General features: G+C 47.1%; 1 protein-coding gene across 2 annotated transcripts in view; it reads right to left on the bottom strand.

The window, feature by feature from the left end:
* Window positions 1-13058, bottom strand: part of Adcy9 (adenylate cyclase 9) — a 121232-nt gene that overhangs the window by 20426 nt on the left and 87748 nt on the right. Inside the window, exons 4-7 of one of the 2 annotated variants that reach the window (XM_057773560.1) lie at window positions 9374-9535; window positions 8205-8422; window positions 3202-3304; window positions 489-697 (exon numbers count right to left, since the gene is read on the bottom strand). In XM_057773560.1, the coding sequence (XP_057629543.1) occupies window positions 489-697; window positions 3202-3304; window positions 8205-8422; window positions 9374-9535 (692 nt within the window). The remainder of the gene's footprint in view (window positions 1-488; window positions 698-3201; window positions 3305-8204; window positions 8423-9373; window positions 9536-13058) is intronic. The other variant, XM_057773561.1, reaches the window with a different exon arrangement.

The raw sequence follows: 13058 nt of genomic DNA, 5'->3' as shown, positions 1-13058 counted from the left end.
AATGCTAGGATTATAGGTGTATGCCACTATGCCAGGTTTCAATGGTATTCTTTTTAACACAACATTTAAGAACATTTATAAAGTTCAATTTATCTGTTTTTCTGGTGTCATTCCTAAGCAAGGGCTGCCTATTCCAAGCTCAGACATTTGACACAACTTCCTCAATGGGCTGGTCTGGCTCCTAGGTTAGCAGGGACTTCTGCCCCGCTGCTGTCTGCCATGTATTCTTGTTGCACTTCTTCCTCCCTTCTTCTTTCTGAATGTCTCACTTCTCATTTAGGAGACCCAGCGTCCATGAGGCATCAGCTGGGCTGCACGGGGACTGCCCACAAGGAGGATGAAATGGGGTGATGGGGAGAAACAGACGTGCTGTTCTCTTCAGATGCCTGTCCACTGTGAGGGTTAATCAGTTTTGCTATCAACTGTGGCTCCAGAAGGGGGAGCTAGAGGCTAAACACTGGAGAGCGACTCCTCCAACTGGTGCGTACCTGATGGACACTACTAGGGACAGCACCTCCAGCAGCAGGTCTGCACCAAAGATGGCCAGGGCAGCGGGTGGGGGTGGAGTGGCCGTGGCTCCGTACTTTAGGAAGCAGGTGATGGAGAGGATCAGGAACACCGTGGTGGACAGAAACACATCCAGGAGGGAACTGAAGGTGGCGCTGGCAAAAGTCTTCACAGGAGAATTCTTTATGACCTGTTTAGAGCAGGAAAGGACAGGGATGAATGGACCCACAGACGGCAGGAAGTACAGTGTGAGGGACAAGACCAGGCGCTCCCGACCAGGCATGCTCCAAGTGGATCATCTCCTCGTTACGGCCACATTTAAAGACAAGGCAGAGAGAAGTTAAGAAATGTGCCTAGGATCACACAGCAGCAGACAACAGACTCTCAAACACATTTGCAGTCACTTAGACAAGTCACTGTCCTAGAGACCTAGGCACATCTGGAAAGCCGTAGGTGACGGAGGTGTCCAGTAAATGGATGGATGTGAGGGTCGGCTTCATGGGAAGACAGGCAGATAGGAAAGCAGCAGCAGAGGGGAAGTCTCCAGTCGTGGAATGGGAGCATAGAACCTTCAGCAAGAGAGCCTTCCAGGGTGGGGATTATTTGCTGTTCTTCCAGAGGACCTAGGTTTGATTTCCAGTTCACACATGGTTGTTAAAAACTATCCATAACTGTAGTTCCTGGGAATCCAATACCCTCTTCTGACCTCCATGGGCACACGTGGTGTGCCCATATACACACAAAAGCAAACAGACAAGAAATAAAATAAATGAATCAATTTTTTTTAAAAGAGATAAAGCCTATGTGTGTATGTGTGTGTGTGTGTGTGCGCGCGTGCGTGCGCGTATGTGCGCTGCTCTGGGCTAGCTGGGTGCTGGGTGTAGGGTGGACATGAAACAATGCCTGAAGGGAACTGGCAGCCTGACCGCAGAATACCGAGCTCAGGAGACAGGGCACTGTGTGGTTTATTGAAGAGGCACATGCGTATTGCCGGGAATTAGGAGGAGGAAACTGCTACCACAAGATGTGTCCAAAACATGACCAGTTCTAGACCCCCGTAGGCCCTCACAGTGGCACCATCTCAGTCAGGAGGAGGCACCACTGCTCCTTGTGTGCAGATCGAGGCTAAGAGTGGCTACCCCCAGGGAACCAAGGGAACCCAGGGAACCCAGGAATGAGAGCCAGATAAACTGGCTCCCAAGTGCATCCCAGGTCTGTCTTAGGATGAAGAGAGAATGTGTAGACAGGGGCTGCAGAGAACATAGCACACTGCTGATGGGGCTTTGCGCAGCCTTGGCAGCAGGGGTCAGGGATATGGGAGGGAGAGGCCTGTGATCACCTCTCAGCTTAGTGTAAGTTCCTTTCAGGTCAAACTGGCTCGGTTCCTCAGCCTTAGATAGACCCCAGGAACTGCGCGAGACGGGACAAGTCAGGACTTGGCCTTGGGGAATGAGATTCCTGGTCAGCCAGTGTCAAGCCTGACCTCACTGAGCAAAGTGGCATAGGCTCTGCAGATGGCTTCGGGCCTGGCCTAACTTCTGAGGCTCCCTAAAAAGACCCAAGATCTTGGAAGTGAGGCTGCCACAGTGCCGCCTCTGCAGAGGCACGGGTTTGCCACTGCTTTCTCTGGGACCTAGTTAGCAGCACTCTGGGGTCTGAGGAGCCAGGGCTTGGGCAGAGAAGACTCAGGTCAGCCGTTCTCACCTAAATACCAAGGCCTCCCAACTTTTCCAACTCTTGGTCTAGAATGCTAAGGCTCAATACTTCTTGCTTTAGGCAAATACCTGCAGGATTTGTGTTTGGAATGTTGGATGACACTCATTGTCCAGTGGGGGACTGACAAGGCAACACTTCTAACCACACAAAGCAAAGACTAGTCATATCTTGTTCATCATGGGTTGGACATAATCAAGATGAAGATTTGCCCAATAAGTAAGTGGAAGCTGAACGAAACCCCTCTTGGTCTTGGGGTTCAGTGATGGTGCCCTTTTGGCTCTGGGACACTCAAGTCAGGCCAAGGGAAAGAGAGCACCAGTCAGACTCCAGGTTCCTCCACCCATTCCTTCCGAGCATGCCTGCCGAGTATGTCTGGCGTGTGGGCTGTGCTGGGATTTAGATAGCACAGAAACAGAGAGCTGAGTGTTAGGTCCAGAAATCATGGTGTTCCAACAATGGGGTGCACATGAAAAAGAAAGAGAGCGCAGGGAAATAAGACTCAGCTGGTATTGAGGAAGGCTTCTTGGGGAAAATGATGTGTAGGCTGAGAGGAAAGTTAACCCTTGACCTCAAGGGCACTAAGATGGTGTAAATATGAACCCCGTATTCTGGATGAAGGTACAGACCTCCTGAGTTTTTTGGTCCCATTTCAGAGGGTTGGAAGTGACAGCACTATGGGGAGAGAAGTGTCACCAAAAACCCAGAACAGGTGTGACCAGGCATCCTTCCAGGGCAGGGGGCAGCTATTAGAAGACCAGAAACACCAGCTATGGAGGAAACAGTCTGGTAGGGTGTGGCATGGCTTTAAGATAAAGGAGCATAAAGAGCCTTGGTTTTCTTCCTGGCAGAGATAAATCCACATACAGTTCCAAAACAGGGCTTCCCAGCTGTGGGAAATCAACACTGGCCTTCATTTTCCTGTCACTTGGTAAAGCACAGACGAAAAGTGTCCCATGTGAGGTCCCAGGAAGAACGTACCTCTTCCTGGTAACTGGTTCTGTAGGATCGCTCCAGCTCCGGATCCAGGAAGTTCAGGCTGAACTGATTGATGGGTGGCTTGAAGAAATAATCTTTCATCAGGCTGGAAGACACAACCAACGCACCCCATCAACCAGCAGAATCAGTCTCAGATGCCTCTCCCTGAGCACATCGCCAAAGCTACCTCTGAAAACCACTGCGAGACGGGTGCTGTTTCCATCAGCAGACCTTAGGAAAGCCCCTTGGGTCTCTAGACACAATCAGACACTGCTTCCCTCCATTAGGGATGACAATTAACCACAATCACCACACTCACTATTAGACCCTGCTTCAGAACACAGTCCACATATGCAGGACTGTAGGACAGAGAAGGTGGCGCTTTGGTCCTGCGAGACATCTCAGAGAGCCAGCAGATCTGGCAGATCTTGTCACTGACAGGCCTTCCGCTGATTTGGAGGCGTCAAATGAAGGCAGTTCCAAAAGCTTCCCATCATCCAGAATATTGACAGTAATTACACCTCAAATCTAACAAGTTGTTACTATCAGTCGGTGTTTACTGCTGGGGTAATTGCAGGGCTATTGTCAGATACTCAGAGTGCAGGTGAGACCTGAAAAGTGATCGTGCTCAATGATTTTAATAGCTGAGAAATCAAACCTGATTTATGTGACTCATTTATTCTTTTGTGGACTGTCAGCATATTGTAATGTCCTTGTTATGATCTGGAGAATTACTATCAATTTAAGGGAACACTAGTGTGATTCCAGAAGGTAATATGAATATGGGTATACGCTCTCTCCCATATCCAGTAGCCACCAGCCTGCCATCATGTAACACAGGAGGAGAGCCTCATATGCGGTGCACAGAGGTGCATTTCTTCCTTGTCCTGCTGCAGATCGGATCCTTTTCTGTGAAGAATATGCAATAACGTATCTTCTCAGACTCAGGAGAGGGACGTCTGCCCCTGCATGCTGCTCTGCCGGCCTTTACAATGACAGAGGGAAAACGACACGGCAGCTGCAAAAGGCTTTTGGTGCCTACACTTCAGCATTCGCGTGGCAGAATCAACACTGTTGACGCTGTTTGGCTGTTCTGAAACTAATGTTGGGAGTTCCTGCTTCTGGGTCTCACAGAAAATACAAAAACAACTGCTTGGAGGCACAAGAGAGTAGTCAGGACAGCTGGCAGGAGAGGGGCATGGCTGGAGAAAGGGAAGAAAGCCAGGTACAGTTCTCACCTTTAACCTTCATTTGGTTTTTCCTAGAGACAGACATGAGTTAGTACCACTGGCTAACCCTCTGATGAAAAAAATCTGTAATCTCAGCACTCAGAAGGCAAAGACAGAAAGACCAAGAGTTTAAGGACACAGACTATAAATAAGACTGGGGCAGGGGCAGGGAGAAGAGAAAGGAGGAGAGGAAAGGCAGGGGAAGGGGGAGGAGACTCCCCCCTTAAGTACTGGGATCTTGGGTTTGCATCACCATGCCTGGCTCTAGAATCCAGTCTTAATGCATTTAGAAGCTAGAAAATAGGGACTGGGGAGATGACTCGGCTGTTAAGAGTACTCATGATTCTTCTAGGGGATCCAGGTTCAGTTGCCAGCACCCATATGGTGGCTCACAATCATTCACAAATCCCATGTCAGAGGATCTGATGTCCCCTTCTCACCTCCACACATGTAGTACAATAACATATACATGCAGGCAAAACGTTCAAACAAATAAGATAAATATTAAAAAAATTAAGTTAACCCCAAAATTAGACAATATAATTTGGGGTGACTACAGATAAAGAACGAGGTTATAAATCCCAGAAAGTAAGAGGCAGGAAAGAGGAAGCCCAGATCCTGCATAAAAATTGTTTTCATATCTAATTCTGATTCCTGGAATTGCATCTTAATTGCACATGAGAGGTAGACGCCAAGCAGCCCAGTTAGAACTAAGAGACATTTGAATTCAGCTAAGTGAACTGTTTACTGAGACAGAAACTTAGTGTTCTTCAAAGAGATACAATGAAATTCAGATTTTTCTAAGGGTCACACACAATGTCAGCACAATCCAATGTTACTAGGCTTGCAAAGAATGGGAAAACACAATCCCACATAAAAGAAGTGCAATCATTGTAGATGAACTCAAGACCAGAGAGTCTGGGGTAAGAGGGCAGGGACTGCTAATTCATGCAGTGGAACACATGTAACAGTGAGGGAATGGACAGCGAGACGAGAGGAACAAGTATACACGGCAAGATGTCCTCATTTAAGATCAAACGATTTAACATTAAGTCAACAGATACAGCCTAAGGATGGAGTCCAAGTTTAGCTTCAGTTGTCAACCTGAGGTAATTCAGAGTTATTTGGGGGATTTTCCTGGGAGATTTACCAGATCAGACTGGCAAATGGCCTGTGGTCTTTAAGGCTGATTTGTGTGGGAGGGCCCAGCCCACCGTGGACAGTGCCACCCCTGGGCAGGTGGTCCTGGGCTGTAAGAAAAAGATAGATAAATATGAGCCAGGGAGCAGTGTTCTTCCAGGGCTTCTGTTCCAGGTGCCTGCCTTGATTTCCCTCTATGGACTGCGACCTGGAGGTAGAAGATGAAATTAACCCTTTCTACCCCAAGTTGCTTTTGGTCATGGTGTTTATCACCGCATCAGAACGGAAACCAGAACAGGTATGAGTTTGTAACTCCTGGAGTTACAACTAAACTATGGTCTGGGTGTCTAGCTACCACTAAACTCCCAGAGTACTCCTGGAGAGTCTAATGCTCTTTGCTCGATAATTGTCAGAACAGCAGAAAACAAGTGAACAAACAGATTATCGGAACAATACTGTCAGTCATCTGGACCTAACTGATGTTTATAGATTATTCTGAAAAATAGTTAAGGATTGACAACACCCAGCATGAATATATATATATATATTTCGAGTGTATATATCTTCACCACAAGCCATATATGAGAACATAAAACAAGTCTCAATTTATATGAAATAATTGAAATCACATAGAGCATGTTCTTAGACAACAGCATTAAATAAGTATTAATGAAATATCTAAAAACCATGCAGCATGAAAAGAAGCCAGTGCACCTTGGAGAAAAGGGTCATTCCTGAGATAGGGCAGGGAAGGTAGGAAGCAAGCTTGGAACTTCCTGTTGTATTAAAGAGATCACGTCGGACAAACAATGGTCCATGTCGAAAGGACCTGCTCACCAGTTTGAAGGGCGTCGCTGGCCAGAGTCAAGCTTTGGAGTGTAGTAAGCACAAGGATGGGGCATAACAGGGTGCATGAGTTCAGGGTAACGATGGTGGATAGAGCAGGACTGGGAGGGGACCTCCTGACAGTGGCTGCTGAACACCCACGGCAGCACACTGCAAATGGAGCCCACCACTTAACTACCATAGCAAAGACGGCATCAGGCAAGACTCATCAACAGATGCTGACCTAAGGAAGTTTGACAAGAAGTGGGCTAATTATAAGACCTTCCTTGATTGCCTATAGTCCTAATGAGAAAATAATAACAATAGTTTGGAGAGACTGGTAATACCTCACCCAGTCAAGACGCCTATCACATATTAAGGACCAACGGGCATCATATCCTCCGGATGTGACATGGGGAGAAGGGTATGATGAACACCACTCTCACTAGCCTAGCCAGAGAAGCAGAACATGAGTCTGATAGGAAGAGCCACAAACTCCAACATCCAAGTCTTTCTGTGGAAGAGTCGGTCTGGAAGTTTACAATGTTAGTGTCACAACAGACTAAGCGAGACAGCCAAGGGGCTATCTCAGATTTTAAAAGATTCCAGAGGATTGACCAGTAAAAGATGCAACACAGGAGCCTGGATGAGATCCCAGGCCAGAGGGAGAAAGTGCCACCAAAGACGTGACGGATCATTTGACAATCTGCAGTATGGACTTAAGGCTAGAAAGAATATCCCTAAGCAACATCCTTATTTTTAGAAATTGCCATACGAGGGGGTAATGACCACACTGTACCCAACATACTTGCCAACTGGTTCAAAAAATACAAAAAGAAAAAGGGAAGGGAAGAGAAGGGAAGGGGAGGGGAGGGAAGAGGAGGGGAGTGGAGGGAAAGGAGGGAAGGGAAGGGAAAGGAGAAGGGAACAGAGGGGGGAGAAAAAATGAATGATAAGATATAGACTGGGTGTGGTGGCACCCATGTTTGCTGAAGCAGAGAACCTGCACAAGAACAAGGCCATTTTGATCTACATAGTAAGTTCTAGGCTAACCAGGATCACACAGTGAGACCCAGAGTCAACCACTGTTTCCCCAAAAGTTGGGGGAGAGTAAATAAGAACAAAGTGCAATGATAAAAACATCATAAAACCTATTTCTTCGTATGGTACGTAAAATAATTAATGAAAAAAAATGGGCAGGTGAGATGGCTCAGCAGGAAAAGGAATTTGCCACCAACCCTAACAACCTGCATTTGGCCCTTGACCTGGCCTCGAACATGCATTATACTCACATGCAGGGGCACACGCACTAAAGAAATATAATAATAATAAAGAAAGAATAAAGAAAATTTAAAAATGCCAAAAGATGGTAGATCAGGCAGAGTATATTATGAATTTCAAGTTTCAAATTACCTCAGAATAAAAATAAAGTAATAATTTAATTACAACAGAGGACAAACACATGGATTGAGACAACTCAGAGAAAGGCACAACTCCTGCAGACTCTGCCACATTGCATGCCGCACAACTGCAGACTGCCACCATCGCAGGCCGCACAACTGCAGACTGCCACCATCGCAGGCCGCACAACTGCAGACTGCCACCATCGCAGGCCACACAACTGCAGACTGCCACCATCGCAGGCCGCACAACTGCAGACTGCCACCATCGCAGGCCGCACAACTGCAGACTGCCACCATCGCAGGCCGCACAACTGCAGACTGCCACCATCGCAGACCATACAACTGCAGACTGCCACCATCGCAGACCACACAACTGCAGACTGCCACATTGCTGGCTGTGGGGTCTTACCTGTCTTCTTTGATGACATCCACAAAGTGGGCATCAGTTTTCTCACGGATGTTCTTGAACCTCAGCGGGAGGAGGGCTGACTGGTCCAAGCTCACACCTGCCCACCGTCCCTTCTCCTGCAGGATCTCACACAGGGAGGTCTGGCTGTTGGTGAGCTTCTCCTCTGGAGGAGGGCTCAGGAGTCCGTTCTGGGTTTTGGAGTTGGGTCCTCCGGAAGCCTGCCTCAGGACAAAGAGGGAGGAGCAGAGAAGTGAGGTAGTGGCCGGGAGCACACACTGTTCTCACCCAGCCCGCAGCATGCTGGAGCCTCCAGATGGAGGACTGGGAATCTATTCCCACCCAGCATTCCACTTCTCCCCTAACCCTGCCTTGCCTGAGGCCCTGCTTTGGGACAGGACATGTCTGGGTGTTTGGCAGCCCAGAAGAAAAAAGAGGTCTTAGAATATCCATGAGGTGAAAAAGACCAGTGTAACACAGAAGAGGGCTACAGGGAAGGTCAATGAGTTCCCCGAGGAGGTTCAAGGAAGGTTCTGGGAAAGGAATACCCAGGCTTCTGGATGAAGAATGAACAGGACTTAGTTTGGGGAACCTCTGGCTATGAGAAACATCCCATCTGAGTCCCTGCTGATACAGGCAGAGGGAGAATGACAGAGAGGGGGTCCCAGGAGCAGTTTCCAGAGTCTCCTGAAGCTCTTTGTTCAGGCTTTCCTCTGCTTTCACTCCAGGCCTGCCCTGGCCTCAAAGCTTTGGCACCAGGCTGTTAGCTCTGCCTCAGGAGCCTCCTTCTAGGGTGCATCTCTTACCTGGAGGAGCAGCGCTGTCCCCTTTGCACCTCTGCATTCTACCAAATAGAAAGCCCAGCCCATAGCCCCGTAACCCAAGCCTTTTGAACTGGTTGCCCCTAAAGAATCAGATCCAGTTCTACTTTACATGGGCTGGCTCTGACTAGCCATCCCTTTTGTTGTTCTATTTTTCTTCAATGTGGGGGATCAAATCTAGGGCCTTGCACATGCAAAATACATGCTCTACCCTTACTACTGAGCTAGACTCCCAGCCCCTGCGTCATTTTAGTTACTGGTCTATTCAAACCACGCCTAGAAGGCATGGAGCGCTATTACCTAAGATAAGCTATTCTGAGAACTAAGAAGTTGACGAGACAGGAATGTCACCTTAGGTGGATGCGCCAGGAGAGGTACTGACAGGAACAACAGCCATGAGCTCGTTACCTTGGTGCCGGTCTTAGGCTCGTCTTGACAGCCATTTTGCACAGTTCCTCCTTCTGCACCAGCTTCAGATTTAGGAGCAAATGTGATTCCACAAGAAGGGCAAGTCTGAGAGAAAACACAGGGCATAGGAATATACTTGCAAAATACCTCCCTGATACATGATTCAAACATTCCGAGGTTGCTGTTGCAATCTGTATTCACACAGAGATGATGGAATCAAGGGGAAGGCTCATTGAACCACACAGGTTCAGGAAGACCTAGGAACAAACTGGCAGCACAAAACGAAAACAAAACCCTACACACAAACTCAGGGCAGCACAGCCAAAAGGAAATACAAATGCCCATTGACTTTGATGGATCAACCACCTGTGCTCATTCGTACACAGGGACGTCACTCAGCCATAATAAATCAAAACCCCAACACCTGCTTCCACACACACAAACCCCTGACACACTATGCTTTTCTTAAAATTAGAGTCATAATTTAAAATTAAACAATTTCATATCCATATACAGTACATTCTGATTACTCTCAGCCTCACTCTTTTTATCTCTCTCCACTCCTGTCAGTTCCCCTCCTTCCTACGAATCTTTCTCCCATGTTCCCATCTTCTTGCTTTGTGTTGTGACCCACTGAGTTTATCTAGAACCATCTGTGTGACCATGGGTTTGGAATTCTCCACTAGAACCTGGTGGGTTTATCATTGGACAATGATTCGCCCTCTTCCAGAATCTGTCGGTAAGCCACTAAGTTCAGCACAGAGGGATAGAGCCCGATGAGCCCCACCCCATCCATTACTGACTGCTGACAAAGCCAATACTGCGCTTGTCCTGTGCCAGGAACAGAGCTGCAGTGTCTGTGTCCATCCTGCAGCCCAGAAATTCCAAGTTTTAGGAAACTGCTGACCCAGGAAAGCAAAGTTAAGACTCAGTACAGGCAGACGAGAAGGAGGAAGTCTGCCGTTCTCATATCCAGGAACCTCGAGGCTCAGCTCAGTTGCTCACTAAGACCACTTTGCCTCAGGACCCTCACATGTAAGATGTAAAAGCCTTTCTTGGAGAGACGTTTTAAGGAGTACAGGAGTTCCCGGAACTCACTCTGTCCTGAACAGAGTTACTTCTACTGTTAAGGTGACACAGAAGCCTAGGGACTGTCATTGGGATGGCAATGGCTAGTTGTCAGTGAAGATGATTTCTTCTCAGTGAGAACTAGCAAACACTCTAATTATGGAAGACTAGATATTATTGGGAAATTAAAAATACATAACACTTCATAATCTAAGAGCAAGAGTATGACCCAAGTAAGGGTTCACAGATCACTGCTGCCTGCACAAATCAAAGCCTAAAGATCCTAAGGAGTTAAGTAGTTTGGGAATCTGATGTAATGCAGACTGAACATCCATATTCATCTGAAAGATGGAAATATGCATGCCAAAGTAGCTATCATTTATTAATTAGCATATCTAAACCAATACATTAACTCACAGGTAAAGTCTGCTTATATTCTTTAATTTCAACTTTGTGTGCATGTGCTGGGTTGGGGAGTATACAGGAGTCAGAGGGTAGCTTCACGGAGCTGGTTTTATCCTTCTACTTTTAAGTGGGTTCTGGGGATCACATTCAGACTGCGTGGCAAGCAAGTGCTTTCTCAGGGAGCCATCCCGATGGTGCTGTGCTTACACTCCAAAACTCATGTCCGTAAGACCAAATGGCTTGTTAAGTTGATTCAACAATTTGTTTGAGATGGTATCTCATATACCTCAGGTTAGTAGGTTTTTTTTTTTTTTTTTTTTTTTGGCGGGGGGGGATGAGGGTTGAGACAGTGTTTCTCTATAGCCCTGGCTGTCCTGGAGCTCACTCTATAGACCAAGCTGGCCTCTAACTCAGAGATCCACCTGCCTCTGCCTCCACAGTACTGAGATTAAAGGTGTGCACCACCACCACCCTGCTACAACAAAATGATTTTAAGATATCTTGTATTGACTGGGTTAAAGTTCAAACATTTGCTAACAGACAGTGTTAAGAGTCAGTACAGGACTTGCCATGCATCCCCCAGAACCCATTTTTAAAAACAGCCAGGTACGGCTGTGAGCACCTGTAATCCCAGAACTGACGAAGTAGCCACAGGAAGACCCCTGGTCCTTACTGGTTGGCTACCTGAGATGAATTAGGGAGCACCAGGTTCAGTGAGACTGACTCTGTCACTAAGATGGGGAGCGATGGAAGGAGAGATCTGTCACTGACCTCTAGCCTACACACACGCACACAATCATCCAATGTCCAGCACAAAGCGACCCTCTGAGCCTCCAACTGGAGATGAGATCCTGCACTGGTTGCAGTAGTTGGCTTGCTCCTCCAGGGGGCACACTGAACATTTCATAACAAGTAGTTGACTAAGGAAGGAAAGGGCACAGCTTTGTGGGGACAGGCTGGCCTTATGGTTTAAAAGGCACTAATTTGAGTCAAACCCCTAGGTTCCAAAGATCTGGAAAATGGGAGGGTGAAACAGCAAATAGCTATTATTTCTCCAACAACTTTTAAACATCAAGACTGGAGAAGAGCCTTTCAGCTCAGGGGTTAAAGTCATTGACCCTGACACAGTGGTCCTGGATAGGTGGAAAACCTCTTTAAGCCTTCTTTTACTAAATGGAGTTTTGTCTACCTAAAGTATATTACTATAAGTGCAAACAGAGGAGGCACATGTAAAGTATGTCAGAGTATTTCAAGAACAGATTTTTATTATTATTATTTTAAAGTCATGATCTCAGAGCTGCAGAGATGGCTCAGTAGCTAAGGGCTCATGTTACTCAATTATGAGGATCACAATTCAGAACCCAAAGACCTGAAACTCCAGCTCCACGAGATCTGACACCCTCTTCTGGCCTCCATGGGATGCCCACACAGATACACACACACACACACACACACACACACACACACACACAATTAAAGTAAGTATTTTTTTAATACATTGTCTCACTAGATAGCCCTGGGTGTTCTCAAACTCATCACACAGTCTAGTTCAGGTTGTCTCTGAGGTTGTGATCATCCTGTTCTCACATCCTGAGTGTTGGGATTATAGGCATGTAACATCACACACAGCTTCATTCTGTGTGCCAGCTCTACTCAGGAGGTACTGACTTCACTGACCCTGAACATTCTGTCTCTATGGAGGGAACTGACTGACTGGTCATTTCTGCCATGGATAAAAGGCTGAACAAGTGGGAACACGGCAGTAATGGGAGATGCTGTCTCAGGGCATTCTCAGCAGGGTGGTACCGGGGGCCTAGACCTGGAGCAGATCATTGTATTGAACTCTGAAAATGGGACTCTGCTAGTCTCCTTCTTTCTCAGCTTCTTTCTTTTGGGAGAGATTTTCTTGATTAAAAGTTTAGAACAAAAGCCAAGAGGAGTAGTGCACACCTTTAATCCCAGCACTCAGGAAGTAGAGGCAGGTGGATCTCTGTGAGTTCGAGGCCAGCCTGGTCTACACAGTGAGTTCCAGGACAGGCTCCAAAGCTACAGAGAAACCCTGTTTTAGAAAAAAAAATCTAAGAATTTCAGAAAAACTCACCCTCCCTGGGAAAGATGCTCTCCTATCTCAAGACCCCATTCAGTCTGGAGGCCC

Source organism: Chionomys nivalis, chromosome 7 (genome assembly GCF_950005125.1).
Source record: "Chionomys nivalis chromosome 7, mChiNiv1.1, whole genome shotgun sequence".
Lineage (NCBI taxonomy): Eukaryota > Metazoa > Chordata > Mammalia > Rodentia > Cricetidae > Chionomys > Chionomys nivalis.
Note: the sequence above shows the minus strand (reverse complement) of the source record. Positions and strands in the feature narration are given on the sequence as shown.